Source organism: Syngnathus typhle, linkage group LG3 (assembly GCF_033458585.1).
Source record: "Syngnathus typhle isolate RoL2023-S1 ecotype Sweden linkage group LG3, RoL_Styp_1.0, whole genome shotgun sequence".
Taxonomy (NCBI): Eukaryota; Metazoa; Chordata; class Actinopteri; order Syngnathiformes; family Syngnathidae; genus Syngnathus; species Syngnathus typhle.
In genome coordinates this window covers 8882693-8901229 of record NC_083740.1, presented here as the reverse complement: position 1 = coordinate 8901229, position 18537 = coordinate 8882693, and the positions used below count along the sequence as shown (strand labels likewise).

The 18537-nt window shown below is 44.2% G+C and overlaps 4 protein-coding genes across 5 annotated transcripts; 2 read left to right on the top strand and 2 right to left on the bottom strand.

Annotated features, from left to right (window-relative positions):
- The first annotated feature begins 799 nt into the window (after positions 1-799).
- slx4 (SLX4 structure-specific endonuclease subunit homolog (S. cerevisiae)) lies at positions 800-9018 on the top strand. Of its 2 annotated transcripts, none has more exons than XM_061274113.1 (14): positions 800-967; positions 1081-1603; positions 1753-1960; positions 2126-2344; positions 2500-2726; positions 2918-3213; positions 3601-3739; positions 3928-4091; positions 4194-4340; positions 4902-5071; positions 5174-7218; positions 7432-7537; positions 7796-8122; positions 8360-9018. In XM_061274113.1, the coding sequence occupies exons 2-14, from the start codon at positions 1210-1212 to the stop codon at positions 8703-8705; spliced, it is 4788 nt and encodes a 1595-aa protein (XP_061130097.1). In that variant the 5' UTR covers positions 800-967; positions 1081-1209; the 3' UTR covers positions 8706-9018. The 2 variants fall into 2 exon arrangements, with proteins under 2 accessions (XP_061130097.1, XP_061130096.1); XM_061274112.1 differs by having other exon boundaries at positions 3544-3739.
- Positions 9019-9069: 51 nt separating this feature from the next.
- mcrip2 (MAPK regulated corepressor interacting protein 2) lies at positions 9070-11943 on the bottom strand. The gene is made up of 5 exons (XM_061274118.1): positions 11445-11943; positions 11298-11367; positions 10415-10548; positions 9808-9915; positions 9070-9495 (listed from the first exon to the last, which is right to left on the bottom strand). Exons 1-5 carry the CDS (start codon positions 11500-11502, stop codon positions 9425-9427), a joined length of 441 nt encoding a protein of 146 aa, XP_061130102.1. The 5' UTR covers positions 11503-11943; the 3' UTR covers positions 9070-9424.
- Positions 11944-13207: 1264 nt separating this feature from the next.
- Positions 13208-16417, bottom strand: gde1 (glycerophosphodiester phosphodiesterase 1). The gene is made up of 6 exons (XM_061274116.1): positions 15989-16417; positions 15708-15883; positions 15409-15514; positions 15064-15156; positions 14511-14722; positions 13208-14437 (listed from the first exon to the last, which is right to left on the bottom strand). The coding sequence occupies exons 1-6, from the start codon at positions 16244-16246 to the stop codon at positions 14290-14292; spliced, it is 993 nt and encodes a 330-aa protein (XP_061130100.1). The 5' UTR covers positions 16247-16417; the 3' UTR covers positions 13208-14289.
- Positions 16418-16829: 412 nt separating this feature from the next.
- tmem186 (transmembrane protein 186) lies at positions 16830-18072 on the top strand. Its single transcript, XM_061274117.1, has 2 exons — positions 16830-16939; positions 17216-18072. The coding sequence occupies exons 1-2, from the start codon at positions 16928-16930 to the stop codon at positions 17882-17884; spliced, it is 681 nt and encodes a 226-aa protein (XP_061130101.1). The 5' UTR covers positions 16830-16927; the 3' UTR covers positions 17885-18072.
- The last annotated feature ends 465 nt before the right edge of the window (positions 18073-18537 follow it).

Genomic DNA, 18537 nt, shown 5'->3' with positions numbered 1-18537 from the left:
ATCACTACGATTCATATTGTGAGGGCCTCAGTGTGGTTTCACTTCAGCCGCTTTATTCCCTTGAGTGGTTATGGAATGCGCAATCATTCACGAGCTGCTGTCTGCCACAGCTCACGCCCAGTCACTCCACGCACACTGACAGCTCACTTGGATCACAAACTACAGTGGCACACTCTATTCATGTCGAATAGGGACTTGAATGGAAGATATTTGAGTGTTGGATGGGGTTGAGGGTTGGAACCTCAAATCTGCCAATCCGCGGGCGCCAAACCGCGACTATGCGAGTCCCATTCTGGGAAGTGCGCGATTTCGACTAATCGTTTCAGCTCAAGATTCATGATAGAGGTAAAACGCAAAGGGTGCGTCTGCACATTTTCTCGTATTCCGACAACCACTTGATTCAAATATGAGAAAATAGAAAATGTTGAGTACAATTGGGATTGCAGTCAACGGACAAATGTCGCTGTGGGAGGTGTAGTTGTTCCATCACCTGGAAACCATGGCCATGCGATGTGAGATGTTTTTTTTTTAAGTACAAAAAAGGATAACTGGTGCTTTGATAAATCAGTTATTTTCATAATTTCATTAGCACATTTTAGCCGAGTAGTCCACGGTGTATGAAGTGCTGCATGAACAACTATGCAGTCAAATCAGAAGTAAGCTTTTTTTTTTTTTTCACAAGGCTCAAACCCCAGCTATAAAAAAACATAAATATTCATTCTGACTGTCCCGGTGCAAATCTGGTTAACGTAAAAGTAAAGTGACATTTTCGAATTACCAGCGCGAACCGGAAGTAAATAGTATGTTTTCCTGTCACATGACCAGAAGTAAAAACAGTTTGATGTACGCGCTATAAAATGAAAACAAAACTGTCTGTAAAAAAAGTAATAAATGTACATTAGAAACATTGTCAATAGAGGGATGGTTTGGAATTAGTATGAGACACTACATTGATGCTGAAAGTCCGGTGAGAACGCAATGTATTTATTCACGACTAGCTTGATGTTATATTTTAGATGCATAGAAGATTGGAATGTAAACATGGATGTATTATTTATTATTGTTTGTTTTCTATAATAGCACCCGCGGATTCTTGAATCAAACTGCAAGGGGCGAAAACGTTGGCGATCCGTTATGGATATTTGCCAGCGCGGATTCCATGCTGGCATGATATGTTCACGATAACCAGTCAAAAAAAGGGTTGCAGTCATGAACGAGTCGGACCAGGACTTTGTTGACCTCTGCTCAAAGCTGTTGAAACGGTCCCGCAAGAAAGGATCTGAGCCAAAACGTAGGCGAATCGACCAGCAGACATCTTGTCAGACCAGCGATGGGAACCAAAGAAACGAGGGAAGCTCTGGATCTCAGCTTGTCAGAACTGACTCACAGCCTGCTCGTATCGAAGCACAACAGCTCATGGGAAACACGGGCAAGGTTGTTCATAATTCAGGAGATGTTTTGTTATCTTTTGCACAAAAAACTGAACCGGGCATGGGGACAAAAGATAAATTACTCAACGGGATGCAACAATTTAAGAGAGCCAACCAGCCGAGGATGGTGCACAATGTGGAGCATGGCAGGGATCCATCTCCTCCACAGTCAGGTGAGTTGACATGATGGTTCCCCCTCACCTTTCCCCCATTCTACCATTCAAATATTCTGACACAATTTCCCAACTTTATTGGAATCCGAGTTTTGTACTACTGTCAATGCAATTAATGCCCAGTGAAATGCACACCGATCTGTCCCTAGAAATACCGCAGTCCTCCACTTCCGAGCACCATCTGAGGCTTCAGGACAGCGATGAGGTTCTGGCCATGCGGATGCAGAAGCAACTTGACCATGAAGCGGCAGAGGTCCACACACTGGACTTGGCAGCTGAGGGTCTCTTCTTTTGCCACATCTGTCACCGAAACGTATCTCACATGACACCCGAAGGGCGCGCGCAGCACATCAACAGGTCGGTCTTTTTACGAAGCAACAAGAAGTTACCAGTTGCCCCTGCTTTGGTTATATCTTAATGAATATAGTAGTGCAATCTGTATTCTGCCCTAATAACATTTAACATAGCACAAAAAGTAAAGAATTCTTAAGAATATTCAAACGTGTATATATCTGCTGGAAGGTGTTTAGATGACCGTGAGCATCAAATGGCTGCTCCTCCTCGTCCTCCTCCTGCGGATGTCCCCGACTGTCCAATCTGTGGCAAGAAATTCAAGTCGCGCAAGAGTCGCTCCACCCACTTAAAGCGTTGCTCGGCGGACATGGGTGTCAGTCCTACCGACCTGCTGCAGGCGCTTCAGAGGCAGGCCGAAGAGGCGCAACGTGCCACGAGCAACACACTGTACGTCTGCCACCTGCACACTTCACACCAGTCAAGCATACACACAGTTGTCTCTCTGTGGTTGAACACAATCCATTCCTCTTCAAGTTCCAATTTTTGTGTCTTTTTGCATTTTTCTAAATGCGATTTGGCCTCAATATTTTTGTAATATTCAGCATACAGACTGGAGGAGGCAAGAGGAAAGGCGTAATGAGGGCAAACCCTGCAGCAAAAAAGAAGCCCAGGAAAAAGACTGACCCCCTGGATGAAGACACCATAATGGCCCTGACTCTGTCATCCTCCCTGTTGGAACAGGAGAGGAAGCAGCTAAGTCTGGCAAGAACAGAAATCGTCGCCACTGATTCCTCCATGAATCCTGTGTTGAAGTGGAGGCCAGATGCCGGTACAGCATCGCCTCCTTTTGCTTGTCTTGCAAAATTAAGTTAATTTAATTTAGTAATTTTTTTATACAGAGATGGTACTGACTATAGAGTTAAAATTATTAACTGCTCTAAGGAAAGAAGACAGTATTTTGAACCTTGATGCTATCAGTGTTTAGTGTGTCTAATGACGTTCCAATTGCTCATTTTACAGGTAAGGGTCATGGTAAGAGGAAAAAGGGCACGGCCCCTCGTCCTCCTCCGATCCTCCTCATCCAGGATGCTGATGCGGCCCTGACAAGGCTGCAAGACCGTGTTTCTGCCCTGCTCCTATGCAGTCGAGCTCCATCTCCACCTACCCCGACTCGCTGTCCCAGCACCTTGTCCACCTTGAGGAACGCTGCTCCCCTCTGGCAAAAGAGTGCACTGCTGATTGGACACTCAACCAGCGTATTAGACTTCTTCGTCCCGGAGCTCAAAGACTTTCTCGCACCGTGGGAAGCAGCACGAGTAAGATGATGAATGTATTGGAGATGTTTGCATTAGTGAAAGCTGCTGTCCTTGTTCACACGGTGATTTTTAGTCAGGCATAATGTGATATTTGTAATAGTGATTATGAATTCCTTTAGATGTTAGAAAACATATTTGACTGGCTGGTGACTGTCCAGGACGGGCCCCACTTCTTGGCTCATGCCCAACTCAGTGCACGGTTTTCCTTAGACATGTGTGTTTTATTGATTGTTTTAATCAAGTAAGACCGCCATCATCTATCTCCAAATATTTATATGCATATAGTAACTCCAAAATGAGTTCTTCAATGCTCACCACTTTTTCACGTAGATTCCCGGCGCTTCCACCCAATCCAACGACAAGGCTTCCATCTTATCGTCCTCTCAGACAACTGACGTCTCCTCAGCTCCCTCCAGTCAATCTACGGGACATCTCCCAGCAAACAGTCAGGCCCTGCAAGAATTAGTGGACTTGTCCAACGATGAAATCGCCCGCAGTACCTACACTGCTCCTGGCCCTAGCAAAGGTAAAAGAAATATATAGCTCTGTACTCTACACTGAGCATTTTGATTTGTGTGGTTCTGTGCTGATGTACTTCCCAAAGAAACAAGGTTCCCAATTATATTTAGTAAAGTGCACTTATATGCATATGTATTGTACACTGCCTCGTCACCTTAATGATTGTGAATTGCTGTCACTGTGATGTTTCCACAGACAAAAACACTAGTTTATACACAGACCTCCAAGTGAGTGGCTTCTTTCTAGAAGAAACTACTGACCCCTGTGTGAAAGGTGCCCCTGAAGGGGACCTCCAGTGCCAAGCAGGAAGGTCTTTATGTCAGCCAGAAGCAACGAAAGAGTGCAGCAGTCATTTATCAGTAAGTTAACTCTCCACAGGCCAAAGTTTGGAAGTACAGTAACACAATGAATGTGTGGGTTCTTCCTGATGAGAGACAACTTCTCTCTTGTGTCCTCTGCAGGTGGCGCTATCCACCTTGGCATCAAACCTGAGCAGCATGGTGAATAACCCACTGCTCAGTGACTGGCAACTCCAGGTGGACAGTGGCCAAGTCTTCTTTGCTCATTCCTTCATGATATATGCACGATGCCCCCTCTTGGCAGAAATGGTAACTGCAGCACATTACTAAAAGGAGAACTACTGTAGTCACTTTTTTCACCAAACAGATTCCATTTGTCCAGCTGGAATCCAAATACCCCAAGAAGCAGGACTTATAGTACACTTATACACTTTATTTTCTGTCTTGCCAAAATCAGATTGATTTTTGTCGTATTCAAATGAGCCAGCTTTCATTCTGTCCCGTGTACTGTTGGCCAATGGGAAGCCAGTCATTTTTTATTTACCATTACGGCTGTGGGTAGAACATCATGTCATTATAGAGGCATATTTATTTTCTTTAAAAGCGCTTAAATACTTTTTTCCACACTCTGAACTCCGCTTGCTTTTAAGCTAGTAGAAGCAAGAAGCCCGTTGCAGCGCACACTCGGTCGGCCACAAGGCGAGACAAAGACTACGGAAGAGTTGATAATTCCAGGGGCAGGAATACTTTTGTCTTATCGTAGACATTTTCAGAAGTCGGCTGATAGCAAAAGAAAATAAATTATGTTCAGTTACCATCGAGAGGCTGAAAGCCTTTAGGGGCCTAAATATTACGGTGTTTTTCCTCCAGATGCATGAAAGTGGAATCGGGGTGCATGAGGAGGGAATGCCGGCCGCTCAAAGGTTGTTGATCAACGATGTCCCAGGACAGGCGGTGTTGGTTCTGCTGCAGTACCTCTACACTGCTCACTTTTCCTTCTCAGCGTCATTACATCCTCGTGTACTGGAGTTGGCATCCAGGTCAGTAAGAAGAAGTCACACATTTCCCTACCTTACCAAACAAACAATTGAATTGATTTATTAAAGAGTAGGTGTATGACTCATCTGCTCCTATTTTGTAAGGTTTGATCTACAGGAGCTGCAGCAGCTATGCGAGTGTCACACTGATGAAGCTTCAGCTCAGGATGATGCCGGAGCCGCCGCAAGCCCCGGGGAGCACTCCAGCAACGGCACAGACGAGGATTTAACAGCGCTCTTCAACTCCATGTGGTGCCAGGAAGACGATGCAGACCAAGACGAGAGCAATGTCCACCAAGCTACTGACGTGGCATCAGGCGACAAAGAGCTCCACGAGGAGCAGGTGAACGAGGAAGAGCTGGATGAGATTTATGAGTTTGCCGCCACACAGAGAATGAGGGATGAGGAGGAGGTGAGCGTGGGAGAAAGTGATGAGGGAGGTGAGGGAGAGATATCAAGCAAATTAAGTGAACCAGGAGAGATTCCAGGAAAATGTAGTGACAAAAGCCCTCAGAGTGAATTCGACCCTCTTCCGGACCACAGTCTTGATATTAGTTATAATCGCCTCTTCTCAGATTCTGAGGCGGTCTCCAAAGAAGATCAAAACTCCTTCAGTCCTCCTTCCTCGACTCCACCACAAGCACACACGCCTCATGCTCCCACGTTCAAATCATCTAGTAGAACCACGCTTCAGTCCTCAGCAAGTTTACAAAGTGACAGTCCCACCGATCCGTCCATCTTGCCCCCACATCGGAATGATAACTGCTGTACTGTTGGAGTTAAGGAAATAGTTGAACAGGAACCGCCGGAACATGGTATGCCTCTAAAGCCTCAAAGCCGTGTCCCACTACTTTCAAACTCCCCCCAGATAAAGGAGCCAGACCTGATAGTTTTGTCAGACTCCAGTGAGGACATGGAGGGATCCGTTTCTAATCCCAGTGCCCAGAGTCCCATCTTGTCACATTCGCACAGCAAGCGGAACTTCACTCACTTAAAGCCCACAGAACCTTCTGCGGAGCAAAAGCACTCCAGAAATATGGAGCATAGTCTAGTTGATCTAAGTGAGTCTCCTAACCAATGTAATCCTTTAGATTGTTCGCCAGAGCTCTTCTGGATCGTCCCCCCCACACCAGTCAGCACCAGTCCCAGAAGAACAAGTTTGGAGAGTTCCACTCACGCCAAAAGCAGCATGCGTAGGGCAGAGCTGTTCCCAAAAGAGTTTTGTAACACATCGAAGACCTCCAACATTCCCACTTGTTTTTCGACCAGCGTTTTCCCACTGGAGGAAAGTGGCGCTTGGCTGAATCCGGAAAAAGCAGAAGTGGACTCGCCAGCGCTTGCCGAGCCCAAATTTTCACTTTTCTCAGGCGTTTCCAATCACCTCCATGATTCGTCGAAGCAAGAGACGCCTCTCCAGCCCCGCTTTGAGCCTTCTAGCAGCACTCCACTGCACTTAGATATCCTCCAGCACCGAATATGGCTCGACACTTCACCGCCCTACACAGGGATTGATGAGCAAAAGTCATTTAGTCAAGAACACAAAAGCCCAGAGAAGATACAGTTTGATAGCTTCCGTCTTTCCCCCTTTTCTGACTCTTCACAGCCACAATCTTCTCCCACTCACAAAAGAAGTCACAACAGCACGGGCTTTAAGCTAATGAGTGGAACAACATCAAGAGAAGATGGAAAGATCGCACAGTTGGATGATGATGTCATAGAAGAAGTCGAAAGAAACAAAAGTTTTGAGCAGGCTTCACTGTTCATGGACGAGCCACCGATGGCGTTCAACGACTCATGGGGCCTCAACGACTGTGATGACGTCGCTGGGAACTCGAGATGCTTTAGTCTGAGACTAGAGGACAGCGGAGGACGCAGTCGGCCAGTGGACGCGGCTGCCTCGTCACCGTCACCGCCATCCTGTCAAAATGGTGTGAATCGATACCAAGAACCCCAAAACCTGAATTCACAGCCATCTACTAGTAAGAAGGCTCAGACCTTCCAGACTTCAACAGCTGATGTCATGACTGATATTGCACCAGAAATGAGTGACAGCAACCTGGTTGCAAACATGTGGGACAGTTTAGAGGAGGAAGAGGAGATTCTGCCTCTTTCTCAAAGGCTGAAGCTTTCTGCCCAACTAAAAACACCACGTAAGTACTCTTTAACAAGAGAATTCTATTACAGGGACATTTGTTTGTGATAAAATAAAGCTAATCAAGTTATGACCTTCCGTATCCATAGCGTATTAAATTTATTTCAATCACAATGACTAAATCCAAGAAAGAGCCGCATCTGGTTCATTTGAGACAAATCCATCTAAAGATGGAAAGCTAACATTGATGCAACTGTTTGTGTCTTTACAGCTCCTCCTCGCAATAAAAAACGTCCCACTCAACCTCTAGTGCCCATCACGCCAATGCCTCACTACTCTGATATGGATACGCCAGAACTAAAGAACAAACTGAACAGGTTAGTCAATTTGCATGAAAACAGGTGGGTAAAGACAGCCTGTTCCTTTTCACTCATGGCTATTAAACTGAAGAGTGTCGCTGTAGACCTTGTTTGATTAGAAAAAAAAAATGCTGGAGGCTGAGATGGCTTTTTTTTTTTTCAATCGAGGCGTTTAACAGACAGCTGAATATAAAGATAAACAAATGACAGTTTCCCTGTGTTCTATTGATGGATAGTTTGGCTTCACAGATGCCGCTCACTGTCATCTATGTGCAGGTTTGGTGTACGGGCATTACCAAAGCGCCAGATGATCGTCAAGTTGAAAGAGATCCACCAGTACACCCACCAGCTGGTTAACTCTGACTGTGAAGATGAGGCACCCTGTGCAGGGCCTGCAGCCCGGACAAAGCCCGCTCCCTCTAAGTCTTTGGCTGCTGGCGACAGGCCCGTCTCCTTGGAACACAAAGTCCATTTTAAGGAGCCCAGAGTGGCCACTTCCATCTCTGCGGGGAAACACAACCGAGACGAGGAGGACACAGAGCCGCTGTCCAACTCTCAAGACTCCAATGTCTCTTCAACTACTTCAAGTGAAGACTCTGAGAGGTAATCCGTGCACTCACGATGTCACAGACACTATCTAGAAAGATCTGGAACAAGATCTGGCTTTTCAATGACAAAATAGCAAACTGTTTTTTCAGTTTTTACATTATGTTAAAGTGCGTGCGGAGTGCAATCCTCTTGTTTATGTACTGCGGTGTTGTTTCAATAAATTTGAAAGTTCCAGTTTTAAAGGCACAGACTTGTTAGTATTATTGTAAATCTGTGGCATCTATTTTGCAGGCACAACCCGGAGCTGTGTCTCTCCTCCGGTGCCGACTCAGACAGTGATGGCGGGGTATCACCTTCCCAAGCGGCCACCCGCCTCCAAGATCGGCTGCAGGCCGTGCGCTCGTTCATCCTGTCAGACTCCGGCCTGTACACTCAGATCCTGCAATACCAGCCTCTGGTCCTTTCTCAACTCAAGGAGCGCCTGAAAGCGGCAGGCATCCGTCTCGGTGCCGCCAAGCTGGTAAACTTTTTGGACTCCCAGTGCATCACCTTCACCACGGCCAAACCGGGGCAGGCCGCACCCACTCGTAGGCGTGTCAGGAAACCGGGCAAGAAGGCAAAAGCAGCAGGGAAATGAAAGCTATGAGGAAATATAAAATTGTGCTTTACACTTTTGAAGACTTGAAACATGTTTTATTATTTTAAGTATTCTCGTATGTTTCTAAAAAAAATCAATTATTGTGTAAATTAATGTGTAAAATGTGTGTTTATTGCTATGTCCAGTATGAATTATTCAGTGTGGAAAGTCATATAAGCTGAACCTTTTGTTAGGAACTGAATATGAATTTTTTTTTGATTTTTCCATAACTTTGAAGCTATAGCACCATCAGAAATGTATAGCCCGATTAGGGCCCTTCAGCATAAAAAAATTCCCAGGGAAAACTTTAAAAGTTGGTTCATTTTTGGCATCTTAAAAGAACTTGCACACAAATTGTTATGAATGTTTTGAAAAACATTTTACTTGTGCTCTTCAGTATATTTCCAAAGTTGAGCCAGTCGCTCCATAAAGCAGAGCACACTTGAGAAACGATGGAAGCTCTTGAAGAAGAAAAGCTTCTATCAAATGTGTCATTCAAGTAGAGTGTGGCCTTTTTCGCAGCTACACATTAAATCACGACTGTTAGGTGCACTCAGTTCTTAAAGCAGCGTGAAGCTTCAGCTTTCGGATCGAGCGCCAAATGGCAGCCAACGCTTCACACGCAGCATCCTGAAGCCAGACGGGACTCTCCCATCGACCCCTTCGCTGATGGGGCATGGGCGAATTGTATCCCGTTGTGTTTCAAATCCTCCAAACAATCATGACAGGTCTCCAATATTTGCAAGGAAGCGCTGAGCCCACCACTCCTCCAGGTCAATGGGAACAAAATCTGCGTAGAAACAAAGGTACGGTGGAATGATGTATTTTGCAACATACAAGTCATGTTTTAAAATTTCCACCTGGGCGGCATAGAGAGGGGTCTTGTTAAAAGAAAAAAAACCCCATACATTACAAAGTCATAGGCTTAAGTTTTCTCACACCAAGTTTTCAGTACCAAGGCAAGTTTGGGAACTTACATAAACACTGCCTGTAAAAAAAATATAAATTTAACTCTTTCTTACACCCTCATAGCAGAGTGTAGAAGCGAGGAGAACCCCCCCGACCTGGTACCATTCGATCAAATAACGACATGGGTGCTTACTCTTCACGACAACATTGGGATTCTTCTCTGTGTACTGAACAGGTCCCTGGCTGTCCACTGACTCCCCGTTGTCACCTTCTCCCAGCTTTTGCTCCACCTCCCGCCATGCTGGCAGAGAAAAACAGCGCACCATTACGAAAACGCACTTTCTGGTTCGACAGGAAAGTTAGGACGATGCGGTCTCTTGGTATGCGTTTCCCAGGTGACTACAGTGCATATGTGTCAGCTGCCAGTAAAAGCCTTCACATGAAGATAAGCTTCAAGGTTTTGGCTGCATGGGAGCTTTCAACCTTCAGCCAAAGACTAACAACAGCAAGCGGGATGCCAGCCAAGTGGCTTTCCATATTTGATGAAGGCAACAGCCGATTTGATCACATGTCAGACTGAAGAATATTGCTCAACTTTGAGTGATTGCTTTTTTGTTGTGGAAATAGTTTACTGTTGTGCTGAGACTGTTTTTCATTTCATCAGTTAAACATGATCATATACAGTATATTCTATTTCGTATATAACCAAACAATATTACAATTAAAATAAAACGTGTGTGTGAATTGAAGGAACTGTTGAATTTCTAAATCTTTCCTATTGTTTTGACACTAACTCTCACCTTCAGATACAAATTTGACATTCTCCTCGTGTGCAGGAGTGAATCCCTCTGTTGGGTTGTCCACCTTCTGCACAGATGCAACGTGGTGACGCTTTCCATTGAGGCGGTTGAACACGATCTTTGGAGGCGGAGTGCTGAGGAGTGGAGAATAGTTGAGTCAAAAACAGCGGACACGGGTCACTTTTACAGCAAAACAGGAGTTTATACTGTAGTTAAACAATATATATATATATTTTTACAAATGTGATCAACGCTGCCCTTCAATGATTGGCCCAGCCATGTGCATTATGCTTAAATGTGATATTTAGTTTGTTTACTTTGACTTCTGTATTTGAGACCGAATCAGTGTCCATATGCAACACTTGTTTGTGCATTTTTTTAAGGAGCTTTTGTGTACCCGTGTTGTAAAATCCTGTTTTTCTGGGTGAAAAATGAATCCTCCCATATTGCTGTGGAGTTGCCAGAAGTTAAGTATAATACCTGATAGTTCACTTATAACTTGGCATGGTGCGAGTACTTTGACCAGATGTGACTTGATCCTATATTTGTTCCAAGTCATTTTTGTTTGTTTTTATTTTGATATCATTGTGAATGCCTTAATCCGATTTGCACAGTAAATAAAGGTTGGCACTTGGCAGGAAAGGGAAGAGGTAAGGGGCCACAGCCACTCATTCATGTAATAGTACCTAACCCTCATGACGTCACCACTGTTGGTCAGGTACAGAGGTCTCGGGTGTCAGACCGTGAAGGCATCGCATGCAACCGGAGTGCTTCGGCACGATAAAAGAAATGAGTAACGCAGTTACACACACCACACACACACACATACAAATGAGTGACGCAGTTACACGCACACACGCTTGCAACACGGAGAAAAACTTACTTTGACGTGAGCCACGTCGTCGGCTTGAGCTTCAGATCGGCGAATTTATTCTCAATCTGTTGCGTGGGGCCTTCGGTAAATTGGGCGAGAGAAGAGTTGGCCAACGTAGTGTGACGCGACATTGCGTCACACTTTTGTAACACTCACCTGCCGTCCTCCGTTGTGTAACGAGTTTGCTGGGACCTCTGGTGATGGTGTACATCATGGGACGACACCCGTGTCGAGTGTCCACTCAAACTTTAACCTCTTCCCCGCTTCTCTTGATTGTGGGTGCAGTGGAGACGCAACTCGGGTCAGCAGCTCCGCAAGTCGGCCCCAAGTGCCGAGGGACGGTTAACACGGACTCTGCTGCACCTTCGAACCCGCGGCAAGGTGCTTTGCCCGCGGCATGGAGGTCATCCAAGGAGAAAGCCGCTCCACGTGCAGGCGACTCTCACGCTGTCCCAAGAACAGGAGGGCTACAAGGGGCACAGCACGCTTCTTGGTGTCCGAGGACAGAAACTCACAGAGTGGGGGACACGGAACCTCCTGCGGTACCGCCGCTGCGTGACTGCTGGACAGTGGACACAAGGACACGACTTGGTTGATATCTACCACAGCACAGCGGTCGTGTTTCCCTTCGGCATCAAGTAAGTCAGCGTGCTGTCACTCACTTCCGGTTGTTGATTTCCAAAATATTTTGACAACTTCTATATCAATTACTACATTTTCAAGTTTAAATTATTATTACTGCCTTGACGCAGGAGTGATATATTTATGAATTGTGACTCTGTTTACCTGTTACAGCACACAAGTAATAAAATAAAATGATCACATTGCTGTCCATCTAAGCCTCAAATAATTGCAGTATGCATAGTACATTTAGCAGCTGTATGGAAATCTTGAAGACTTGAAGATCTTCCATTGGAAGATTTTATTAAGACACAAATCTGTCGATTATTTTGTCATTTCGATAAAAAAAATCGTATCACCCCTTTATTAAATAAAAAAACTACATTATTTCAAACTATCAGTGCATTGATTCAGTTTGGTCAATATTATGCCAGAAAATAGACAAAAAGATCCACCATTGTTTTCTAAAGTTTTTTTTTTTTTTTCTAATTTAAACTCAAAGATAATCACAATTACTTTCATAGATTGTTAAGTAAATCAAATAATATTTATTTTTGAAAAGCTACAATTCTGAGCATTTGGGGGAAATTAAATTAAAAAAATATTGATAATCATATTTTTATTAATTTGATAAGTGATTGATGATTGATTGTTGGATTGTGTAATTATCACTGTAAAGCTGTACTGTATCTCTTCTGAGTATGTATTGTCATAGCCTGTATGTTTGTAGCCTGTGCATACCCCCCCCTCCAAAGCACATTATTTTGAAGTTCAGTTACCTCATTTCCGTCCAAGAGAGTTTATACGGGTAAACCCTCCGTGACGTCACTTTACACCCGTTTTGTTTTGGGGTGGCGGGGAGAGTGGGAATTTACCTTTCACCTATTAAAGCATTTCACAGACTCTTGATTACATTGAATTTAAAGGAAGCACACAAAAAATATTTACATTATTAGAACACTAAGTGCACTAACACGCCGAAATACAGGTTTCTCATTCATATATTGTATTTGCAAGTGGCAAAATGCTACCCGTGAGATAAATAAAACCAGGAGGATTTTTCTGCTTTGATTCATCTTTCTAGGTCAGCCGATTCATAGTCAAACAAAATACCGTGTTAAGACTAAAGGGTCTGCATTGAACATATAATTGGAAAGATTTTTTTCTGGCTCGACTTTCCTTTTAAAATGCTGAAGACTGGAAACTAATAAACTCCAGTCATTTGGATATAGTGTACAAAAGTATATCTAAACTGTTTTCCTCTCATCTTTCACTAAATGAATAACATTACACAAAGGGATATTATACCATTTATTTATATACATGCAATCATTTGTCATACATCGTCATTTTCATATAAAGCACATTAATTTTCCTCTTGAAGATTAACTCAAGGGTCATGTGGGGGTTGATCCTCAAGAGCACCATGATCAAGAAGCTGCTCAGACAGGCTTATCCAGACTGATATCACCACTCCGTCTGCTTATCTCTTACTATATGGGTCGCTCACCTGAGTCCACTGGCCAAGAGCAGGAGTCCCAGTGTAACATCAAAATGGTTGACTGTGTAGCTGCATGATTGATTTGATTAGAAGCAACGTCTTAAGGTGACGTGCATATTAAACTCACATGTAAACAATGGAAAATGTATTCACACTGTGTATATCAAGAATCTATAAATTCCAACCATCTGAATAAAACCACAGTGTTTTTTCATGCGATCTGACAAGCTGTTTCATTGCAGATATTTAGCCGCCTTTATTGCTGCTGTTGGCCAAGTGGGAGAAATAGTTGCCATCAGGAAGGAGTGTGACTTGAATGACCTTCACGGGCCTCTGACTGGAACCTCATGGCACACAATGTCACCCAGTTTGGTTGGGATGACCTTCAAATGGTCATACGATACCTACAAAAAGTTACGGCTATTCGGCGCTTGAGTGAAATTTCAGGATGAACCTAAAATACACCATAAACTTCCCTTATTTTGACTTTGTGTAAACTTCTGAAAGGGCAAGTCCAACTGTTCAGTGTTTTTTTTTTTTTTTCACTACTCGCGCTAAAAAAGAGCTGAATGGCAAATTCATTACAGATGAATGATCCATAAACCGACCAATACATTTCTTGGTTCAAATGGAATTGGCAGTGAAAGTGTTGTTTTCACCACGCTGTTTACATTTTGACATTGAGACCAGGATAACAGCCTGACAAAGTTTACAGAAGTTCACCCATATAGGTTATATTGTGTGTATTTTAGGTTCATTCCAATATTGTATTTGTAACTTTCTGTGAGTAGTCTAGTCAACGTATACATATAGACGTGGACGTACTAGAAAATGGCACCAAGGAGTTTGGAGTTTTTCTGTGAGTGCATGTAGGGAGTGTCAGTAGTGCGGGTCACAGTCCTCCACAAGGCTATCTGTGATGTAACTGACTTTCAGAAGCTCCTGGTAGTGTTGCTTCTCCACGCCGTTGTTTACGGTCCAGGCGACCACCTCCACCCCTCTCTGGCTCCAGTACTGCGCATAGTCCCTAGAAAAAAATAAAACTCATATAATGGAAGTATAAGTATGACTGATGATTGTCTCTCTAAAGACAAACTCACTGCGAGACAAAGTTCTTTTGCACCAGGAAGGCGGAAATGCCACAAAGCTTCCACAGCAAGTGATGGTGGGCCCAGTCCAGCACAATATCCATTAATGTCAGCCAGTGGTGTTTCCATAGTGACAGGTAACGTGGGGAGCCATCGCCAAAGCGGCTCAAGCTCCAGGGCCTGTGGGTCAATGCAGTGATCACCTGAGGGTCAGTCTGCCTCATCTGTGCAAGGAATGAAAATAGAGGACATTTTATAGAATGTAACCAACGACATCATCTTTATCATCATTGGATGACTCCAAATACAGTCAAAGATAGTGTGAGTAATTACTATACATACTCATACTGCGCTGTATGGTACGTGTGTCTTGAAGGGGTGTGGCCAAATGAGTTATGCAAGGAGCTCATAGCGAGTGTTGTCATTTTGGACTTGGGTGTTTGCCCCGTCAATAAACGACAAAGTACATCAGTCAATGTGGTTCTCCTTTGATTTAAAATAAGACTGAAAATAAAGTTCCCAACACTTGCGATAGCACAAGGTAAAATTCTAAATGGCCTCTGACCTTGTAGATGACCTTGGGTTCGAAAGAACAGACAATGCTGCTGTTGTACAGGACTGGATGCTTGTTGTAAAGAGCTGAGAGCGCCGCAGCTGCCTACCGGGGAAACACACCACAAAGTTATAGTACCTCACTTTCATATTTCCAGCGCATGTGTGTGCTAGTTAGTACATTTTTTAAATCTGCCTATCCAACTCTCCTGAAATCAAGAATATTGCCATGTGCAAAAGCAACCACAGCTACTTTACAGACCTCACTGATTTGTAAAAAAAGGGCAGAGTCATGATGAATGAGCCGGTGAACATGCTATAACTTGCAAAAGTGCTCTGCTGTTATTTCAGACTGCACCTCGTCTGGATGGCCTTTCACATCAAAGTATATGGTGAGCTTCAATTTGATGCATTCCTCCACTGCCTGCTCCAGGGTTGGGATCTTCTCACCAGCATACTTGTCCCTGGAAATAGAAGACACTGGTGTGGCTGCCGTTGGATCGTTCCATTGCTCAAATACAGCAAAGTGTACTTTTCCTGGAGCTCATTAAGTACATACAGATGCACTGTACTCTTGTCAGAGGCACACTTCAATTAGCTTTATAGTAAGACACATGTAGAAAAAAAGAGTTGACAAAGGAGCACAGTTGAATTTACCTGAGTCGATGTTTAGCAGATGCGTCAAGTTTAGCCAAGTCAGCGAATCTTAATTGTCTAAGGGTGCCTGATCCATTTGTGGTCCGATCCACGGTCTCGTCATGCATCAGGATTGGGACCCCGTCTGCAGAGAACTCCAGGTCGAGTTCCACTCCAGAGGCCCCATTCTTGCTCGCCTGGTGCGTGACAGGATTACTCAATAATAATCTGATCAATTACGAAAGGTATGTGTCAAGGAGACACCTTGTCCGCTCGAACCGAACTCCCCTGTACCCTCTTACCAGTCGGATGGCCGCTATCGTGTTTTCCGGGGCATCGTGTCCGCCCCCCCGGTGAGCCACCACGGACACATTCTCGAATCCGGCCGGATGAAGCACTTGTCGGGATCGGCCGCTTGGCAGCTGTGGGAAGCGGAACATGGCCAGGAAGAGGTAGAGGCAGCCAGTAAGGACGCCGGACCACACCGGGCTGCGAGTGGCCAGCAGGACCACCACGAATACGACAGAGTAGAGCGAGATGTCATCGCCCAACTGCAGCATGTCGTGCCCTACGGTCCGGTGGATTGAGAGACGGTAGCCGAGATTCGGTTCAATGACGTGTGATGTTGACCTCAAAGATCCGTGTCTCCACGAATGAGTATGTTTTTCTGTTACTGTATGAACGTGCGCCCGCAGTTACTGGCTAGCGTCACTTCCGCAATTCGCTTGTGACGTCATACGTCAGCGTTTGTTTTGGTCGCAGACGCCTCCGTTAATGTCGCTTAATTATGTTAATTATGTTAATTATGTGGCTTAGTAATGTTTGTTAATAATCGTAGAGAACATCTTATTAAAAAAAACAACAACATAGAAATAAGTTTAATTCAAAATTATTCACTATCTTTTTTGCTTTTTTCATCATCATCATCATCATCATCATCATCATCATCATCATCATCAGCATCAGCATCAGCATCAGCATCAGCATTGATATTAGGTGCAAAATTTACAGGCAGGCTTCACACCAAATTTACAGAGTGTCAGTTTTAACGTCACACACTAGGTGGCGGTAATCAGCCTGCACTGCCTTCAGAGCTATAGTGACGTCCAACGAAGAAACGGATGTAACTACTTCCGGGTGTCTTTTCAGGTCTTTTCCTGTACCACAAAATAATGGAGTGACAGCTACCTTCATTTCATGTTCCTGGACAACATTTCTTTAGTGTGCCACTTTGAGTCCCGATGCCTGCCTTGGTGAGAAACTTGCTTATATGCCAAAATCTAATTAAGATTTAACCGTAGCACAAGTCAGAAGTATGCCATTTAATGTCGCCTACACTGCAGCTGCAGCTCCTAATACTTTCCATTACAAGACATTATTTAATTGCAGTTTTTTCATTATAAGAATAATCAACTTCCATGATAATGTTATGACCTCAATTATTTTATATTGCAGTGGTTAGTATTGCAAATTGCAATTCTTGATTATGGAGAGACATATCTAATATTTTGTTCCGTTTTCCTCACCAGATCTGTTCAGCCTTAGCAGGCAGGGGAAGGTCTCACCTCCTATCCTGCATAAGAGGATCATGCCAGCAGCTTAGAGTTCCCTTGTCTTCTGGAGTTTGGCCTTGTGCATCCAAGCATATAAACCTCCATCAGGGCTGTCGTGGACCCCTTACTCCCCAAATCACAGCCTCTGTCAGGTGCTCAGATTTGTCCACACAGAAATATGACATGATTTATAAATTCCCTCACATAAAGCTCTTCAGAGCCGTGTCCAGGCTAAAATTACTCCAAACCGGGATCACTGTGATTATCCTTCCACCTGTGTACATTCTATATCTAATGGGAGATGTCTCCCTTTTTCTTGTCAACTACACGACGGGAACGGCTCTGTTTGCTGGTGTCATGTTGTACACAGCTAGCCACTTCTTCAGGAGGGTTGTGGGAATGATGTACCTGGATTCGGCCCATAATACGCTCAAAGTGTCCCACCTGACATTCTGGGGTAGGCGCCATGACATCTACATGCCCGTGTCTGATGTTATGACTATTGCGGACACCGGGGACTCTTCACATGAGACTGTACTGAAACTGAAGCGTTATAGCACTCCCCAGACTTTGCTTTTCTCCACACGTTTTGGACAGGTGGTGGACAAGCAACGCTTTGAGAAGGTTTTTGGAAGTTCAAATTGATGTTTGCTATGTGTCATAATGTTGCACAATGTTAATTTGTGTAACCAGACGACATCAAGGTTAGAAGCACAGGAATTCAAATATTAAGATTATTAAGGCTTCAGTGAAGAGTCAATTTGCTCTGACCTCTGTCGCTATAATACAAAGAAAGGAATTAGGTGAGAAATAAAAGGAACGTGAATATTTCAGTGATGGTTTGTTTCATTCTTTGTTCATTTACATTCCCATAACATAGACTCTCCCCGCTTTGCTTTCTCAACCACAGTCAAGTATATAATTCTGAAATTATAAATATAGTCAAGTATTGTTTAACAGCATTGTAGTGTTTTGTTAAGGTTATGGCAACTGATGGGATGTCGCAGAGTGTCAGAAAACTACACTGTATCCACATTCACAGAAGGTACCAGGTTGTGAAGCAAACATGGCGGTTCAGCTGACCTGAGTCTGCCAGTCGGCTTCATGGAAACATTAGAGGTCACGGACCTAGGCCTCTTGCACCTGTGCAACTCTGCAGCACAGTAGATTGGAGTAACCTGAGGATTGTTCTTCACAATCTCCTCTTCCATGACCAAATAGATAAAGTACAGAGGTACTGTGCCTCTCTGGAGTTTTTGTTTGCAGCACAAAGTGGGACTGGTGTCGAATATACAGTT

What these genes read in the sequence shown, in the direction of transcription:
- slx4 (XM_061274112.1), top strand. Translation starts at nt 1,210, where the DNA reads ATGAACGAGTCGGACCAGGACTTTGTTGACCTCTGCTCAAAGCTGTTG. An exon ending in CGCGCGCAGCACATCAACAG is followed by an intron (nt 1,961 to 2,125) that starts GTCGGTCTTTTT and finishes ATCTGCTGGAAG; the next exon opens with GTGTTTAGATGACCGTGAGC. An exon ending in TGCCCAACTAAAAACACCAC is followed by an intron (nt 7,219 to 7,431) that starts GTAAGTACTCTT and finishes GTGTCTTTACAG; the next exon opens with CTCCTCCTCGCAATAAAAAA.
- mcrip2 (XM_061274118.1), bottom strand. Translation starts at nt 11,502, where the DNA reads ATGATGTACACCATCACCAGAGGTCCCAGCAAACTCGTTACACAACGG. An exon ending in TGTCAAATTTGTATCTGAAG is followed by an intron (nt 9,916 to 10,414) that starts GTGAGAGTTAGT and finishes TTTCTCTGCCAG; the next exon opens with CATGGCGGGAGGTGGAGCAA. An exon ending in TCCCAATGTTGTCGTGAAGA is followed by an intron (nt 9,496 to 9,807) that starts GTAAGCACCCAT and finishes GTTTCTACGCAG; the next exon opens with ATTTTGTTCCCATTGACCTG.
- gde1 (XM_061274116.1), bottom strand. Translation starts at nt 16,246, where the DNA reads ATGCTGCAGTTGGGCGATGACATCTCGCTCTACTCTGTCGTATTCGTG. An exon ending in TGAAAGGCCATCCAGACGAG is followed by an intron (nt 15,157 to 15,408) that starts GTGCAGTCTGAA and finishes TTTCCCCGGTAG; the next exon opens with GCAGCTGCGGCGCTCTCAGC. An exon ending in AACCCAAGGTCATCTACAAG is followed by an intron (nt 14,723 to 15,063) that starts GTCAGAGGCCAT and finishes TTCCTTGCACAG; the next exon opens with ATGAGGCAGACTGACCCTCA.